The sequence below is a fragment of the Protopterus annectens genome, chromosome 12.part0, assembly GCF_019279795.1.
Source record: "Protopterus annectens isolate FY-2018-M chromosome 12.part0, PAN1.0, whole genome shotgun sequence".
NCBI lineage: Eukaryota > Metazoa > Chordata > Ceratodontiformes > Protopteridae > Protopterus > Protopterus annectens.
This window is the reverse complement of record NC_056746.1, coordinates 631,553,268-631,572,565: the sequence shown is the minus strand read 5'-3', so window position 1 is coordinate 631,572,565 and position 19,298 is coordinate 631,553,268. Positions and strand designations below refer to the sequence as shown.

The 19,298-nt window shown below is 45.9% G+C and overlaps 1 protein-coding gene across 3 annotated transcripts in view; it reads right to left on the bottom strand.

Annotated features, from left to right (window-relative positions):
* Nucleotides 1-19,298, bottom strand: part of INTS1 (integrator complex subunit 1) — a 2,399,836-nt gene that overhangs the window by 535,028 nt on the left and 1,845,510 nt on the right. For all 3 annotated transcript variants that reach the window (XM_044089756.1, XM_044089757.1, XM_044089758.1), the window contains exon 37: nucleotides 16,803-16,890. In XM_044089756.1, coding sequence (XP_043945691.1) covers nucleotides 16,803-16,890 — 88 coding nt within the window. The remainder of the gene's footprint in view (nucleotides 1-16,802; nucleotides 16,891-19,298) is intronic.

The window sequence follows — 19,298 nt, the reverse complement described above, 5'->3', positions numbered from 1 at the left end:
TTGGGTACGCTGTTTTGCCTTATTGGCTGTGGTCGAGTGGCACACTGAGTCTGCGGGCTATGAGTCATTTGGGTTGTGTTGGGGGGTGGAGGTTGCTTGCATTTCTGCTTTGGAGGTCTCTGTTGCTTGAGCAGATTATTATTGAGAGCCTCCGCGAATGTTTTTATGCTTCTATGTGTGGATTTTGGTGGTGTAGATTTAGTGAGACTATGGTGTGGTGCAACTGTTTACCTTCTCCTCTTGACTGTAAAGTTCAGCCTTGATTGGAGAGAGCTTTACCTGCAGTTTGGCTAGATAAGTGCATCTCTCACAGGTTGGGTGGTAGGAGGAGAGGGTTGTCTGTGTACATGAGGCAATTTCTACATTGCCCCAAGATGCCCAGATTCATCAGATATACAGGAGAGAACACTGGGAGCTGACCCTTGGACATGCCTGAATAAAAAAAAACTATTTTCCTCTAGATAAGTGAGGGAAGTGAGTACAAGAGCTATTTTTCTCTAAGCAAGTGAGGAAAGTAAGTACCAAAACTGTTTTCCTCTAGGTAATGAGGTAGGTTGAGTGCTGTAGTAATTAGTAGGTTATTTAGTGCTTACAAGTTCTGAACAAGTGCTGATCACAAATAAGCAAATTCAAGTGCTAAAAGTAAGAATCTGTATCTAGACTAAACCAGTTACAGGAAAGGGGGGAAACAAGTGCAAATGGGGCTTTTTAATCAGAAAGTTGAGAGAGATAGAAAAACTGCCCAAACGGCCATTAACTACGATTTCTGGGCCAGAACCACTCCTTATGTGGTAGATAAGTTACCTAGTGCTTACCACTCCCACTGATAAGCTAGAAGGCTTCCTCCAACACAGAAAGCTTGGGGGGGGGGGGGGCTCAGAAGCTTACATACAGTTCTGGATACATCAAATCTGAATCTGGACTACACTAGTTACAGGAAAGGAATTATTTATATATATATATATATATATATATATATATATATATATATATATATATATATTTATATACCGAAAAGTGGCTAAATCAGCAGTCAAAACAATTCAAATGCGGTGCAAGCTAGCACACTTGAGTATGTAGCAATGTTAGACCAAACAGTTTAAAAAATGCAATTAAATTAAAAATGACTAAAAACAATGCAGAAGGAGTCTATTAGGTAGAATGAGGTAAAGAGATGGGACTGGGGGAGTGTCCCAGATCAAATCTACAGTGGGGGCGAGCAACTGCAAAAACCTCCAAATTTAAGCAACAACACAGGAATAGGGTGGGTATGGGAAAACCAACACCTTCAGCAGAGATCTGAAAAACTATATAGTGAAGCAAAAATAACAGTGCACAACTCTGAAGTCAGCCAGCAATGATATAAAATTAGTCAAACAACAATTACCAGTACACAACTCTGAAGTGCCAGAAAAATATACTCCGCTCTGTATATCTCCAGATAGTTTGAAGAGCACTCTTTCAGGACACAGGAAGGCTCTAGCAATGATATGCAGACGTTTTTACTAAGAGGGTCTAACTTTATGCAAGTAATCCTTTAGATGGTCAGATAACATGTAGCCAGTTATACCAACTTAAGACACAGAGAAATAGGGGGAGGGGGAAAAAACACCTTCAGCAGAGATCTGAAAAACTATACAGTGAAGCAAAAATAACAGTGCACAACTCTGAAGTCAGCCAGCAATGATATAAAATTAGTCAAACAACAATTACCAGTACACAACTCTGAAGTGCCAGAAAAATATACTCAGCTCTGTACATCTCCAGATAGTTTGAAGAGCACTCTTTCAGGACACAGGAAAGCTCTAGCAATGATTGATGTACCAGACCACTGACATGTTGGACTGAATTGCAATGGTTCCAAGAGAAAGAAAAGCATGAAGGGCCTGCAATGCCAAAAAGATTGTCCTCATCTCCAGAACGTTTATGTGCAAACTGGTCTCAACAGGGGGTCACAGGCCTTAGACTGCCCTGCCCAAACAATGCCACCCCCACCCAAGTTGGGAGGCATCCGTGGTCACTGTGGCTTGGATAGGAGCTGGAACAAAAGTTCGTCCCTCCAAGATTTCCGGAGAGCACATCCACCACAGAAGGGGCAACCGGCAGACTCGACTGAGGTGTACTGGATATGATAATGGAAGTTCCAACAGGGACCACTGTACCGCTACTGTCCACTGTAGTACTCACATGTGTAACCAGGCGCATGGAAGAAGCATTACGGTCACTGCCACTGAATCTAAGGCCCTCAACACTGATTCTGCCGAGGAAAGATGAGAACTATAGAACAGGGAGACATGCATCCTCAGGTTTCGTACTCTCTCCATGGTCAGGAAGATTTTGCACTGTAGTGTATCCATCCTTGCTCCAATGTAGTCCATCACCTGGACAGGATTTAGAAGTGACTTGGATGCAATGACTGTAATCCCCAATTGAAAAGCAAGCTTTAAGAAATAATCCCTGGTTTGAGAAAGTAGATGCCTGGTGAGAGCAGTGAAGAGCCAATCGTCCAGGTACGGATAGACTTGAATCCCATGAAGCCTCAGGTGAGCCGCTACTACCGCCATCATTTTGGTGAACACCCTAGGGGTTGTGGTGAGACCAAAGGGTAGGGCTTGAAATTGGTAATGATCGACTCCTAGACGGAAACGGAGGAACCTCCTGGAGCTTCTGTGCATCTTTATGTGATAGTAGGCATCCTGGAGGTCTAACGAGCACATCCAGTCGCTCTCTTGCAAATACGGCATGATGGACTGTAATGTGACCATCCAGAGTTTTTCTTTGCCAACTGATAGGTTCAGGGTAGATAGGTCCAGAATGGGCCTCAAGTCCCCTGTTTTCTTTAACACCAAAAAGAACCTGGAGTAGATGCCCAATCTGGACTGATCTGGGGGGACAGGTTCGATGGCTCGTTTTTTTAGCAGCTGGAGACTTCCAGTGCTGTTGCCTCCCTTTCCGTGGGTGATATGTCCAGAGGTGTTTGGGAGGTTTGGGGGGAACCACAAAGGGGACAGAGTATCCTCTGGATATGATCTGAAGCACCCAACGGTCTGATGTTATGGACTCCCATGCCACCAGGTGCAATGACAATCATACCCCGACTGCCTTCAGAGTACAGCAGTCGAGCAATCCCTCAGGGTTGCTGTCCGGGCCTGTCCGAGAAAGGTTCTAGTGACCCAAAATTCCTCAGACCCCCTCTGCCTCTGGGCCGGCGTCTGTCCTGTCTCCCTCTGCGGGAAGAAGAGCCCCAAGTGTCCCGGGATTTCTGTGACTTCTGGAACCACATCATCTTTTGCCCAATCTGATTCCAGGAAAAGGATCTTTGAGGATTCGAGAAGCGGATTCCGAGAGCAGACAGTGTCTTCCTGTCCTTCTCTCACTGGACCAGTCTCTTTGACTGTCTTAACAAAAAGAGTAGAGCCGTCATAAGGAGCGTTGGCAAAAGTCGTCTTGAAAGGTTCAAATAACTGACATAGTCTGAGCCAGGCATTGCGCTTCATGGACACGCCGGACCCAGCAGCCCTAGCCGCTACTTTGGTAGCATGTGAGAAGAGTCGCATGGACATGTTGGAGACTGCTTTTAAAGTGGCCATCCTCGCGGAGAATGTGTCTCTGTCCTCCTGTGACATGGACTTAGGGGGAGACTCAGGAAGTTCCTTGAACAGGTCGCGCTGGAGCCTCGTGATGTGGGCCAGGTAGTTCAGCTCCCTGATGGAAAAGGTTGCTGATGCATAAACCCGCTTCCCTAAGCTGTCCATCATCCGAGACTCTTAGTCAGGGGGATGAACCGAGAAACTCTCTTGGGCTAGTTCCTTTTTTGTGGCTGCTGCTACCACTATAGCGTTTATGGGGGAGCCCTTGTTCCACGCTGGTCTATCTGATGGTGGACTCACGATCTTATCAGGACGTTTAAGGGTTGGTTCCATGGTGTCCGGCTTCTTCCAGGCCCGCGAGGTGACCAGGTACACCAGGGTATCTGTGGGAGGGGATACTCAGGAAGTAGATGGGCCCGTGCCGAAAGCCTCCAGGAACACAGATTTGTCAGAAGAAGGTTTGGGGGTGGACCAGCCTCCCCACTGGCGTTGGATTACCATGATGTCTCCAAAGGATACATCCTCGGGAGGTGACCTGGGAGAACCTTCCCCATCATCCAAATCTGTGTCCTCAGTGAGGGACTTGAGGGAGTTCAAGTGCCCAGTCTTGCACGTATGCTTGCGAGGCATGTCTCCGGTGAGTCTCTCTGGGGGGAACTTGCAAGCCACTTGTTCCTCAGGGTGAACTGCTTGGGGCTCCTTGAGCACGAGCTGTCCCTCTGGGAAAATGATGGGATTAGTAGACAGAGCCGAGGGAGTCGGGGCGGAATCCAAATAGTCAAGGGTCTCGATCCAGCAGAGAGAACCCTTTCTACCATGTCGAATGACAACGGAGAGCGAGCCTCCTGGGGTACCAGTAAGGAAGCCGCTCTCCCCGGATCTGACGTGAGAATAGGAGCCAGGCCCGAAGTGGATGGAGCTCCGAGGGAGGGAACTTGGCCCGACAATGCTGGAGCCGATGAAAAAAGTTCTGCTCCCTCGGATCCGACACCCAAGCTCTGGCTCTGAGAGCCACTCGGATCTGAACTGGTCGGATCAGACATGCTCTAGGCAGCTGCCGGCATCGAGGAGACAGGTACCATCAGTGCCGACCCCCTGACTGAGGCCTTCCTCGGATCAGAGTACTCCGAACCCGGTGGACGGATTGGAGAAGGAACATTCGGAGACCTCTTGTGTTTCTCTGGTTTGTGCTTGTCCGATTTGTGCTCTCTCTTTCTCCTTCTCTCTGCCCCTTTTCCGCTCCACTTCCACAGGCTTAGAAATGGGAGGTTGAGTATCAGCCTGGGAGGGAGGAGAAGCAAGGGCAAGAGAGGAAAGAGAGGCGGCCACAGTAGCCGCTGTGACCGAAGCAGTGGACGAGGCAGCCGCCTCAAAAGTGGATAGAAGGCCTTTTAGGGCCAACTTAGCCTTCCTGTCCTTAAAAGCACACGGGTAAAAACCCGCACAAATACTACAGTCAGTGCTCAAATGGGCAATGCCCAAACACATAACACAAAGAGTGTGGCCATCTGCAGGAGACAATTTGTGGCCACACTCAGTGCACCTTTTGAAAACAGGCTTGGGGTCAGCCATGTCTCTACACTAGAAAAAAATCACACAGAGAAGAAAAAAGGAGAAAAAAATACATATTCCCCACTCAGACCCACTCATCACACACTCAAGGCACACAGAACATTGAGGGGGGGGAGCAATACACTCAAATGCACTATCACTGAAATTACTAGGAAAGTTTTCTAATACATGATGCACCAGCGAGGGGAGGAGGAGAGGGAACCTACACTAAACACCTAACACTCAAATTTTTAAGAAAAAGCTGCTTAATAGAGAAAAAACCCATTCACTAACACAGAACTCAGGAGATCACGATGCTTCAGGCAAGCCGCGGCAAATGAGATCTGGGGGTGGAAGGTAGTGGCGGTGTATTATGGGTAAGGGGAGGAGCTTGGAGCTCGGAGCAAATGCTAGTGAATTTGCCAGCTCGGATCCAATAAAGATCCAATACCCACAGACTGAAGACCAAATTAAGTAAACTACTTCAGATCCTATTATTCTACCAAATTTCAAAGTTTATAAGAGCAATAGTTGAAATCTATCCTTATTGTTGAGCCCCGCCCCCCCATTTTGTCAGACTTTGTCCAGATTTCTAGCACCAAGAGGTTGAAAGGTATGTGATCTATGCATGAACATCTCCCAAATTCTTTTAGAAGCAAGTTTTTTCTTAAGGAGAATAACAACAGGAATAAAAAACATTATATTCAGAAAGAAACAAAGTATTCGAAGAACTAAGCCAACAAAGGAATGAAGAAAGGGATGATTAGCAAAGGATCCAATGTAGTGGGAGCAAATAAGTAAGGAAGAGAAGTTAGCCTAGTGGCATGAGGCCAACCTGAAGTTTGGACTGAGGATTTGAGACTGCCTTCCATGCCAGGGTATAATAACAGAATACAGGAAAAGAACACAGACTAGGAGAGTGCTTAGTGAAAGACCAGCATAGATTTTAGTTGAGTCAAGACCAGAAGTAGTTGTTAAAAAGGGGAGAATTTGTAGGGCATATAAAATAATGCATGAAAATTATAAGAATCAATCAACAGAGATTAGAAAAGACTCGGAAGAGGGACTGGAAAGACAATTAACCAAATAACAATGAAAGACGTCTTTTTGGCTCTCAAGTATGCAACAAAGTCAGAAAGTTTAGGACTTTTGCTTGGAAGTGCTTGCATAGATATTGTATAACACAAAAAGTCTTCTGAGAGTTTTTTCTCAGGTCCACAGCAAATGCTAGAGGTATAACGGGAAAGAGAGAAGCAACAGGGAACATGTTCTGGAAATATAACAAGTTGGCAGATTTTAAAAATTTGTTTTGTCAGAAACGTTGTGGAAGCAAATCATTGTAACTAAGGAAATTATTTTGAGCGGAGACACAGACTATGAATTGCTAGACATAGCAAGGCCTTACTAAGTTTAACGCTACTGGCTGCCAAAAAAGCAGTTACTTGAAATTGGATTACAAAATCTAAACTAACTCATTGATTGTTGTAAAGGAGACAGAACTGGAAGTGGGATCATTAGAAAAAGGAAAGAGCAATTTACATAGATGTAAATGGAATTTGTGGGAACAGTACGTACAGAATAATGTTCAGCAGGAAGAGTAAGGTTTATAGGAAGGCAGGAACTGAGTAATTTTTATAATGTTGGAGTGACTGCTAATTGTAAAAAAGGATACATGCATACTGCATGAAAAAAAATACTACTATGGTTTATTATGATTTTTATACTGATGTATGTGTACCTGTCCCTCCATTTTAGTTCTGATTTAATAAAGATGTTCATTAAAAAAGGAACTCAAAGACTCTAAGGCTTCATCCAGATTGGAAATAAAGGTCTCCCTTAATAAACTTCCCTAACAGCTCCAAAAGCAGGATCATACTATGATCTGTGCAACTGCATGACTGACTTCTACAGAGACTCAGATCAAATGGGGTATACACCTAAGGAGATGCCTTTTAACTTTAACTAGACCAGGCACCAGCATCAGAGTTCTCTAAAGGTGCAGTTATGCATCACAATTCATTCAGACAAGTGATTGCCTGATGTCTTAAGCAAGGGGCAGAGACCATAATGCTGATTCACATCACTTCCACTTTCACGGGATTTGAGCTGGGGAAATTCAAGTCCAGGCTACTGTTTCAAGAAAAACTTGTGCTACAGCCAGTCCTCCAAAAGTACTGGCCAAAATGTTGACTCAACCCACTGGCTGTTGAGAGGGATCCTTCAACCAATTCAAGAGGAGCCTCCTTCCATCATTCTTTTACTCTACAATACTTACAGACTAGAAAAATAATCCAAAGTGCATGCTTTTGGTCAGCTGCAGCAATGACTAGGATCTAAACTGTAAAAAAAAACACTTGGGAAAACAGGATGAACATTTTTGCAGAGATGAAATGCATCAGTATGATACACATCAAAGCAGTCATACGTCCATCCCAGTTTACAGGAATGTTTCTTTTTCCCTGGGGTTTTCTAATCTACTCAGTCCTTGCACCACACAATCCATATTTTCTGAACTGTGGATCAGTCCCATATTTGTATATACCTCCCAAAGTGGGTTGCCAGCCCCCCCCCACCCTGAGCAGGCATGTGAATCTCCTGGGTGTGTAGGAGAACCAAGATCTGTCTCAGCTTGAACTAGCAGCCCTACTCCTGTGTAGAGGTTGAGCTGGGTTAGCAATGAAATGTTGTTGCAATTTACAAGAGTATTCCTGTCTTGGGCCCCAAAAAAGAGCACCCTTCCCTTCAGACCCAACCACTACACAGCCCAGCATCAGCCACCCTCACGGCTTCTGGCCACCACCACAGCCTGATCAAGAAGTACACCCGTTAACACACACCCTACTTTCTCTCTTCCATGGGAAAGGCAAATAGGCATATGCCTTAACATTACTTCCCTGCCCCTTGCCAGTCGCAACAGTCACTAACCAACCTCAGGTCACCAGGGATGTTGTCAGAGCTTTATCCCACTACACCAAAAGAGATGTCTAGTGTGTGGGAACTTTTGGGAAAAGAAAATGTGCAATGCTGACTAATGGACAGGATAAGCCCAATCACAGGTACTATCAATCAAAGAAAGGTCCTTGAAGTTAGATCTTAGAGTACTTACAAAAGTCAGTAGTTCAGGATTATGTGCTCAGATCAGAAAAGACTTCTTATCATTTATTTCAACAAATAGCCCTTTAGTCTATCTGTAGTGCACTGATGACTGCTATTCGCAAATGGGCAGTACTTCTTATCATTTATTTCAACAAATAGCCATTTAGTCTATCTGTAGTGCATTGATGATTGCTATACGTGAATGGGCAGTGAGATGGTACCTCACTGCCACTGCAGTGGGGAGCCTTTTAACTATTACTAGGGCTCTCTAACTCACTAACCCACTGCAGTCAATGAGGCATGAAAGTGCAAGACACAGCAAACAATCAATTCAGTGTAGCTCTGTGCTTACACTGATTGCAATTAAGAACATTCAACATTAGTAACTGCTGGTGAAGTCTTGTCATTCACTATACTGACCAGCTTTCAGCACATCAGCAGTAATCACTGCATCCCAAATAATTCATTACTGCCATTTAATTTGTTTTTTTTTTAACATTGCAAACTTGGTACAGTATGTGAATTACCACTGAATGGCGCACCACGACGGTTATCCCACTCCACAAAGGGGGAGCCACGACGGACCCTGGGAACTACTGCCCTATTAGCCTTAGCCTGACGAGCCTGGTCTGCAAGGCCATAGAACGTATCATCGTGGAACTCATAAACAAAGACATTGGTAATCTCCAAACTTTGGACCCTACCCAGTTTGGATTTGTAAAAGGCAGATCATGTCTCCTAAACCTGACTTGACTTCTTTGAAGCAGTCACCAAAGCCATAGATGAGGGTAAATGGTTCACACAGTTTATCTAGATCTCGCCAAGGCTTTCGACACCATCCCCCGCTCTGGAATTATAGATAAGCTCACTAAACTAGGTATAAATCTCTATTTCACAAGATGGGTTGCCAACTGGCTCATGGACAGAACCCACACTGTGAAAGTAGCGGATTCCAAATCCGACATCAGACCAGTGACAAGTGGAGTACCACAGGGTTCAGTCCCGGGTCCTCTCCTGTTTGGTATCTACTTCTCGGAAGTGCAGGCCAACACAGAAGGTCTTTGGCTAACAAAGTTTGCAGATGACTGCAAACTAGGAGCCATAATCAAAACTCCTAACGATGTGGACAAACTACAAAAGGGCCTCACTGAGACAGATACCTGGTGTCAAAGCCATGGCCTGAAGCTCAATGTCAAAAAGTGTATTGTCATCCCCTTTGGTGAAAACTCTATACCCATGAACTACCACATAGCTGGTAGTCTACTTAATGCCGAAAATGTGATAAGAGACCTTGGGACACAGGTGGACAGTAGTCTCTCCTTTGATAATCACATCGCCACAGTGGTCAGGAAATCCTTCTACGTGGCTCATCTCATCACAAAAGGATTCTCATCCAGAAAAAAAGAGGTCGTTGTTCCCCTCTACTCATCACTCATTAGACCCATTATAGAGTACAATGCCCCTTTTGGTATGTACCTCACAAGACATCTACAACAACTGGAAAGACCACAGAAATACCTCACAAAGAGGATTACTGGCCTCAAACAGATGCCCTATGCAGACCGTCTCAAAAAACTACAGCTTTACTCCATTGCATATCGCCTACTCAGGGGCGATCTCTGCCTAATATACAAAGCTATGTCAAACCCAGAGCTGTTGGACATGCTCCACTTAAAGAAATCCCAATCCCTCCGAGCTACACGCTCTAGGGACCTAAACCTTGTCACCACAATAAACAGAACATGCTGGAGGGATAGACTCCTGTCCCAGAGACTTCCCATACTCTGGAACAGACTACCTATCTATGTCAAACAGAGCTCATTAGCACTCTTCAAGAAAAATCTTGATGATTGGATGGGAAATGGGAAATTCACCCCGGGGATCACTTCTGTGGCTCTGCTCGACAGGGGCACAGGAAAATAATTTTCTTGGGTGGCGAAAGCCAGGGTACATTTTTTGGCTAGGCTTGTATGGGCCCTAGGGCCGATAGCCTAGTGCCTACCTATGTACCTATGAAAAGAGGACCCTTTTAAGCCACAGCCAGGGTCCAAAGGCAAAGATGACATACAGACATCATAACAACAAATCCAAGAAAACTTTTAGTTATGTACTCACCATAACTTCAGATGTTTGGGATCCATCTCGCCTACATTCTGACTGATGGGTTCGGAGCCGATCCCTCGGCTCCGACTCGGCACGCTTATGCCAAAGAGCGAAGTCTCTTATTGGCTGAGCTTACTATATCCCAGGATGCACCACTACCAGTCCCCCAGATCTAGTTTGTCCGCATACATGCACACATGCACGCACTGATTATATAACATCGTCAGATGAAACAAGATAAAACAGTAGAACTCAAACCGTTCAATCTCTTCTGATCTCCAAGGCAGGGGAAGGAGGGTGGGTATTAGGAATGGCGAGATGGATCCCAAACATCTGAAGTTATGGTGAGTACATAACTAAAAGATGTTATGTGATCCTATCTCGCCTACATTCTGACTGATGGGACAGCGTCCTAGCACCTGAATCCTGGGTGGCTCACTGGAAAACACTCCTGAGTACCGTGGAACCAAATGATGCTCGCCCTTTAGATGCCACATCCAATTTATAGTGGGAAATGAAAGTGTGCGGATTGGACCAAGTAGCCGCAGCACAAATCTCCGATATAGCGAGCTTGGAATGAAAAGCTATAGAAGTCGCCATAGCTCTGGTAGAGTGAGCTTTGATAGATGTTGTAAGTTGCTTATTCAAGAAGAATAAGCCTGAGTTATACAATCTCTAATCCATTTGGAGATAGTAGCTTTTGTGATGGTTTTACCCAATTTATTGTCTGAGAAGGACACAAACAACTGGTCTGACTTACGAAATTGCTGAGTCCTGTCTAAATAGAAGCGCAATTGCCTGTGAACATCCAATTTATGGAGAGTGTATTCTGCTTCATTGGAGAATTTTGGGAAGAAAACTGGTAGCTCTAGAGATTGTTGGAGACAGAGATTAGAACAGACCTTTGGGACAAAGGATGGATTAGGCCTAAGTGATACTCTATCCTTGTGGAAAATCAAGTACGGTGGTTTAATAGACAGGGCTTGAAGCTCTGAAACTTTTCTTGCAGAAGTAATTGCAACTAAGAAGGCAGTTTTCCAAGACAGATATTTTAACTCACATGTAGCAGCCGGTTCGAAACGGGGAAGATGTTAATGCACGAAGCACCAAATCAAGATCCCACGGAGGCGCAGGATGAAAAACTGGGGGTCTTAACAGGCCCGCACCTTTAATGAAAGTTTTGCATAGTCTGCTGCTCATCAATGGAGGATCAATGGATTCGTGGAATTTAGAGATAGCCGCTAGTTGGACTTTAATAGTAGAGACAGAAGATCCTTGATTAAACAGGGATGTTAAGAATTTCAAAACCTCTGGGATTGGAGCAGTGATAGGGTCTAAGCCCCTGAGTTGAGCCCAGATAGCAAACCTCTTCCACTTACTGAGATACAATTTCTTAGTGGTGGGTTTGTGGGCTGAAGATAAAATGTGAATAACTTCCGGGTCTAATGTGTGACTTCTGACTAAAGTCGGAAGTGGAGGAGCCAAGCTGTCAACTTCAAGGAGTGAAGGGACTGATGCTGTCGTCCCGACTGATGAATTAGCAGATCCGAGTTAGATCTAAAGTCCAAGGATCGTCCACGCATGTTTCTTCAGGTAGGAAACCATACCTGACGAGGCCAGTATGGAGCAATCAGTATCATTGTGGACCCCAATTGAGAAGCTTTTGAATGACTTTGGAGAGAAGTGGAATCGGAGGAAAGGCATAAAGTAGCCCTGTTGGCCAAGGTTGTGCTAGAGCATCCATAGCTGCTTCCCTTGATGTGGAGTCAAGGAGAAGAACCTTTGCACTTCGTGTTTAGTGGTGTTGCAAATAGGGCAGCACGGCATCCCCGATTTCCTGAAAACCTGAGCTGCTACTGTTTCGTTTAGTCACCAATCGTGAGGACAGAGAATTGTTCTCCTTAATCTGTCTGCCAATATATTTGATTACTGCGGAATGTGGGTCGATAGCAAGAATCGGCTGGTAGCTACAGCCCATTCCCACACCCTCATGGCCTCTCTGCAAAGGGGGTAAGATCTAGTCCCTCCTTGTTTGTTTAGATACCAGACCACCGACATGTTGTCTGTGTGGATGGCGATTATGCCCTGAGGGAGAAACTTGTGTAAGGCCTGTAGGGACAGAAGTACAGCCCTCATCTCCAATACATTGATGTGGAGAAAAGTTTCGCCTGGAAGCCAGGAGCCCTGAACTAACCTGCGCAGACAATGCGCGCCCCACCCTGTCTGGGAGGCATCTGTCGTCAGGGTGACCACTGGAGAGGGAACAACAAAAGGACTTCCCTGATTTAGATTGGATGTCTGAAGCCACCAGCGAAGGTCCCGTTTGCATGTTTCTGTAATCATAATGGGGTGATTGAGGGGAAGATCCTGAAAGGACCATTGAGTTGACAATAGCCACTGAAGAATCCTCATGTGCAATCTTGCCAGAGGAACTAGAAGAACCGTGGCAGACATCGAACCTAAAACTTGTAGGACCATCCTGGCTGGGGCTTTGGATCTTGAAATCAGGGCTTGAACTTGGCCTTGTAAAGTTTGGATCCTTTCGGTAGGAAGAAAAACAGCATCAATTTTGAGTCTATCTCTGCTCCTATGAACCTTATGCGCTGTGAGGGCAGCAAGACAGACTTTGACCAATTGAATGTAATTCCCAGGGTAGCACCCAGGAGATGGTGGCTTTGAGGTTGTCCATTAGTAGATGCCTGGTGGTGGCAGTCAGGAGCCAGTCGTCCAGATAGGGAAACACTTGGAATCCAAGACTCCTCAGGTGAGCAGTCACTACTGCCAAACACTTGGTGAACACCCTGGGGGCTGTGGTGAGACCAAAGGGCAGTGCACAAAATTGGAAATGACTGTCTCCCAGGCTGAAGCGCAGATACCTCCTGGACGCCTGATGTATCGGTATGTGATAATAGGCGTCCTTGAGGTCTATGGAGCACATCCAAACATCCTTCTCCAACAATGGGAGAATGGATTGTAACGTGACCATTCGGAATTTGGATTTTGTGACGGATTGGTTTAGTCTGCTGAGATCCAATATTGGTCTCAGGTCCCCTGTCTTTTTTGGCACTAAAAAGAACCTCGAGTAATTTCCGGATCCGATCTGGTCTGTGGGGACGGGTTGGATGACTCTTTTTCTAGCAGCTTTAAAGCTTCTGCGGCTGCAATTTCCCTTTGACTGGGTGGTGGGTCCGGGATTTTTTTGGACGGTGGGGGTGAGCATGTGAATGGGATGGTGTAACCTCCGGCAATGATCCGGCACCCATCTGTCCTGAGTGATTGACTCCCAGGCTTTTAGGTGCTTGGCAAAGCGGCACCCGACTGGCTCGAGCAGCACAGCCGGGCAATCCCTCATGAGGTGTGGGAGGCTGAAGAGCCACGAAAGGACTCGCGGTCTCCAGAATTGCGGGGCCCTCTGCCGCCTCTGGGACGGCGTCTCCCAGAAAAATTTCCCCGTCCTCTGCCTCTGGAAGGGGAATCTTCCTGCTGTTGAGGCAAAAACTTACGTGATTTACGGAACCACATCTTCCCTCCTCCTTTAGCCTTGGGATAAGGCCGAAAGGGAGTGGCATAACCGGCACCTACGGCAGATAAAGTTTTTCCCTCTTGCTCACAGCGGGTAAGGGTGTCTTTAACCTTAGGTCCAAACAAAGAGGACCCATCAAAGGGAGCGTCGGCGAAGGAAGACTTGAAGGCCTCCGCAAACTGACACAAATGGAGCCAGGCTTGTCTCCGTAGAGCCACGCCTGTGCCTGCCGCTCTACCCGCCCCTTCGGCCGCATATGAAATGAGCCTCATGGACGAGTTAGAAATTGACGTAAGGATAGCCAACTGAGAGCTAACCGACTGGGCTAGCTGCTCAGGTAGGTTACCCGAGAGGGAATCTGACAGCTCCTTGACCAGATCCCTCTGAAGCCTGGTAAAATGTGCCAAATAATTCAGGGACCTTAAAGTAAAGGCCGCTGAAGTCAGGGTGCGCTACCCGTGCGGTCCATGCTCCTAGACTCCTTATTAGGAGGATGGACGGACGTTGAAGCCTCTGCCACGTCCTGTTGTGTAGCAGATGCCACCACCATGGCATCTACAGCCACGCCTTTAGTCAGGAACTCCTTCTCGGGTGGGGCAGACAAAAATTTGTTAGGGCGAGAAGGGACTGGTTCCACGGTATCTGGATGTTCCCACGCCCTCCGACAAACTAAATCCAGGAGCTCGAAGGGCGGAGACACCCAGGAGGCGGAGGGCTGAGCCCCAAAGGCCTTGAGGAGCACTGACTCATCAGCAGAGGGGGGTTTGGATATCCAGCCGCCTCGTTGTTTGAGGATCTCTAAGATGTCTGCAAATGAGACATCATCCGAGGCGACTTCGGGACCCCTCCGCATCATCAAGATCAGTGTCAGATGTAATAGACTCGGGGGAGTCCACGTGCTTCCTCTTGCACGATCTCTTCCTTGGGGGTTCCTCTGAAGACAACTCTGAAGAACCCTCAGGAGGAGGGGAACCCCAATGGGGTAACCTCAGGCCCAGGGGCTCCGCTGCCTACGGACAGGGGAACTGCCAAAGACCCAGTCTCCACGCCCAGGGAAGGTGCCGGTAAAGCCGGAGAGATGGCCGAAGACTTGGCCAAGGCACTCCTCATAGCTCTGAAAGCCGGACCCCCAGAATCCTGGGAGTGTCCGGTCCCGAGCCATGATAGCAGACGGAAGTCCGCAGCCGAAGCACCGAGAGGGAGGCTCGGAACCGATAGCATAGGTCCCGAAACATCACCCCAGGTCCAGCCGAAGAAGTCCGTGTACCAAACTCGGACCCGAAGGCCGGGTTGGAGTAAGGGTCGGAGCCGACCCTAAGATCTCCACCGGCTCCAACAGCACCTGCTCCGGCGGTGCGAAGCGGTCGGAGGAGGAATAGCAATGACATGGGCATGGGCCATCGGCTCCGAAGCCAACTGGGTCGGAGCCGAAACAAATTTTGAAAGACTGGGGACTGGAACAGTCTTTGGAGCACCCTGTCTATATCCGAATCCGACATCCTCGATGACCTAGAGGATACTGAGCGGGTTCGAGATGGCCTCTCCAACGGCCCCAAAGGGCTAGGGGACCGGCTCGAGGCGACTCGATGACTATCGGCGCCGAAGGAATACCCACACTAGTTTCCATCGGTGCCGAGGAGGACTTGGCGCCGAGGAGGAAGTGTCTGGCGGGCAACCTTTGTCGGCTCCGAGACCAGTGGAGCCGGCGAAGATGACCCGCCTCTCGATGCCCCAGCCATCGGCTCCGAAGCCAGAGGAGTCGAGACTGGTGGCATCGAGGCAGACCGTTCCGCCCTCGGCTCCGAAGTCCTTGGAGCCGAAGGAGAAGCCTGCCTATGTCTTTTGGCGGTCGGATCCGGCGGACTGGTCGGTGCCGGCGCCCTTTCTTTAGCGGGAGAAGGAGAGGACGCTAAAGCTTCTTCAAAGGAGGGTTTTATTAAGCCTTTAAGAATGAGTTTATTTTTCCTCTCCTGGAGGACCCTCGAGGAAAAAGCGTGACACACACTGCATGACTCTTGTAAATGTTTTGCACCCAAACAATAAACACAGAGAGAGTGATCATCTGTGATTGACATTTTAAAATTACATTTGGTGCATTTTTTAAAGCCCGAAGGCCTAGGATTCTGAGACATTATAACAATAATGCAGTAATTCTCTGACAGCAAAAACAACACTATCCTAACTTGACTTTCTGACTTAACTGACACTACAAAAATCAGTTTACAACTGCCGATTAGGTAAACAATTAACTCAAGGGGATCTTAAAACCCCAAAGGTTTGAGAGGGGTTGACTGACTGGGAAAGGCCCTACAGATGAAGGAGGCCTGAAATCAGAACCAACGCCCAATCACACTACAAGTTTTTCACTAAAAAACTCCAATCACACACAAAGCACAGAGTAGCCGTTAAAACAGCTTTTTATGATAGGAACAGCAAATTTCTGACAGAAAAAAGTAAGTTAAATACTACTCAGCTCAGCCAGCTCGAGACCACGTCTTCGCTAGTTAGCGGCAAACGAGATCTGGGGGACTGGTAGTGGTGCATCCTGGGATATAGTAAGCTCAGCCAATAAGAGACTTCGCTCTTTGGCATAAGCGTGCCGAGTCGGAGCCGAGGGATCGGCTCCGAACCCATCAGTCAGAATGTAGGCGAGATAGGATCACATAACATCCACCTTGCTTTGCAGATAACAGTAAGTATTCACGAGACCTCCTCAAAACATTACCTGACTTAGGGCTCAGAATGACATTTTCTGAAATACATAAGTGTAAGTACCACAGACTCATTAACAAGCTTTAAAATAATACATCCAGAGATGAAATTAACTGGGGAGTTGCTCCTTCCCCCTTATTTAAATTACATATAAGTGTGCTCAACACAGCCAGGAGGAAGAAAGTTATGCAAAGAAGACAAAACTCTCTGAAGTAAAAGGCACCTACCCGAGGAATTTTTTGATCCCATCCTTGCCAGATGCGAGGAATGTGAACACAAGCCCAAAGAAAGTCCAATGATGCTGAAGGGTCGAACCTGCCCAACAAAGAAAGTGGTCAGTAATGATCTGAATGCAAGATACGAGCCAGAAAGAACAAAGCAACTTCACTACATGCAAGTTCCCTTTATATACAAAATGCTTCCATAAATCCCTACCCATTACAATTTGCAGAATAACTTGAAAATGTGTTCTACCTACCACCATCAAAAAAAAAAAAAGTATTTCTTAAGTAAATTAGGAAGCTTCCTCAAACATTACAAACATAGCAGATACGGGTTTTACCAAATCAGTTGATATGCGACGGGATTCCTCCCTGGCAGGTGTACAACCAGGATATCTCCAGAGTTAAAAGAAGTAATAAGAAGCTCTAATGCAGACAATATCTAATGGGGTGAAGTAACATTTAGAGAAATTACAACAAAATTATGAAACGCTCCTAAATGGAAAACCTGGGTGCAGAAGCAGTATGTAGCTTCTGGATAAAGGTACTAAAATCTTTGCAAAAATATTTAGCCCTTGGTATTATGTTTGTGTTTGGGATGAACAAACACTGTTAAAAAAGGAACAAAATAACAGCAAACTTTCAAGACATCCTAAGAACTACAGACTAATACTTTGCATTCCAACAATATATAAAATTATATACTGGAATTGTTGCAGACAAAGTTTATAGTTGTTTAGAAAAAAAAATCAGCTATGTCAATGACTGGCTAAGCAAGCTGTCTTTCAGAGGTTACTTCTTCCTATCATTGTACAATTATGCATAAACAAACTTTACTCCTTCCCATTGTAATCCAAACTGCTTAATACGTTTCTTCTCCTGTTCATCACCTGCATTTAATACTGCTGTAAATATTAATATTACTGTATCTGTACATATTACTTCGACTATGCTTCACTGCTTACTACATTTTGGGCTTTGTACATTTGTCCACTCGTGCCTGGTTTATGACAGAAAAGGATCAGCAGACCAACTCATCCAACTAGTTTTCCATAAAGTAAATAAAAACTATGCAAGTATATGGAACAAAAGCATAACAAATGATAATAATGTGGAAAAAAAATAATCCATCTAATGTAAAACAAAACCATAATACAGAGCTGTAAAAATGTGAGGACCCTAAGCATGCCATGGATCAATTACAAAAAAAAGCATCTGACAGCCTTCCATATTCAATGACTATAGAATGCTTACATATGTGTAAGACACATACTACATAGATCAGTTATATAACAGTGACTATAAAAAGAATAACTGTGTAAGAACTTACCATAACCTTAGATGTCCTTCTCTTCCATGTTGCAGTATTCATTATAGTAGGGAGGTTGCTGCCTGCAGCGCTGCCATCCGGCCAGTATACCAAAGTCTTTGCTCCTGGAGGGTATGTGTGATGTCCCTTTATCAGGGCCATAAACCAGCGTATGGTATAGAAGTGACATCTGCATGTACCTTCTTCAGAATGAACTGCCGCATACAGTAGTACTCCTGTAGGTTAACAGCGGGTCATAATAGGGAGCCCCTTTTAGACTTACATGCAGATTAGACCCTAGGGTACTAGGAAGACTGTGTTTAGTGGGGAGACTGGGGGAGGAAATGACTATGTCCCCAGAGGTAGGCCAGGGTATATTAGTTAGGTAAAGTAGAGGGGCAATTAGGTGGGACTGAATACTGCAACATGGAAGAGAAGGACTATTCTATGTCCTTCTATTCTCCAGTCCAAGTGGCAGCAGCTTCTAAAATGGATGTGTAGTCAATCCCTTTGAAAAAGGCAGTTGAGGAGACAGCTGCCCTGGCAGAGTGAGGTTTGACATGATCGTGTAAGGATTTTCCATGATAGGAACAGCACATGCCAATGGATTTAGAGATCCATGAAGAAATGGTCTGTTTGGAGACTGCCTTCCCTAGAGCTCTCGGATGAAAGGAGATTAAAGGTTGGTCAGACTTTGATAGGTCTGGTTTTGTCCAAGTAGTATCTCAGTTGCCTGTGGACATCTAGAGAATGTTGAGTCCTCTCTGAGGAATTTTGCAGATGAGGGTAGAAAACCGGTAGGTTAATGGTCTGGTTTAACGAGAGTTCATTAACCACCTTAGGCATGAAGGAGGGGTTAGTCCTGAGGGCAACTCTGTCCTTGTGAAAAATAAGATAAGGAGAAGTAGCCATAAGGACTTGTATCTCTGATACCCTCCTGGCGAAGGTGAGGACCACTAGTAGAAACTGTTTTCAGGGTGCATAGTTTTAGGGATACTGAATGCGCTGGTTCAAAAGGTGGCAATGTGAATTTTTCCAGTACAAAGTTCAGGTCCCAAGGGGGAGGTATAGGCTTTCTGAGGGGGTCTGATATGAAGTACCCCTTTCAGAAAAAGCCTCTCTTCCAATCTCAAAGCCAGAGGAGGGGATATGGGTAGACAAGCAGAGATGACAGAGATAAATGGACTTTGACT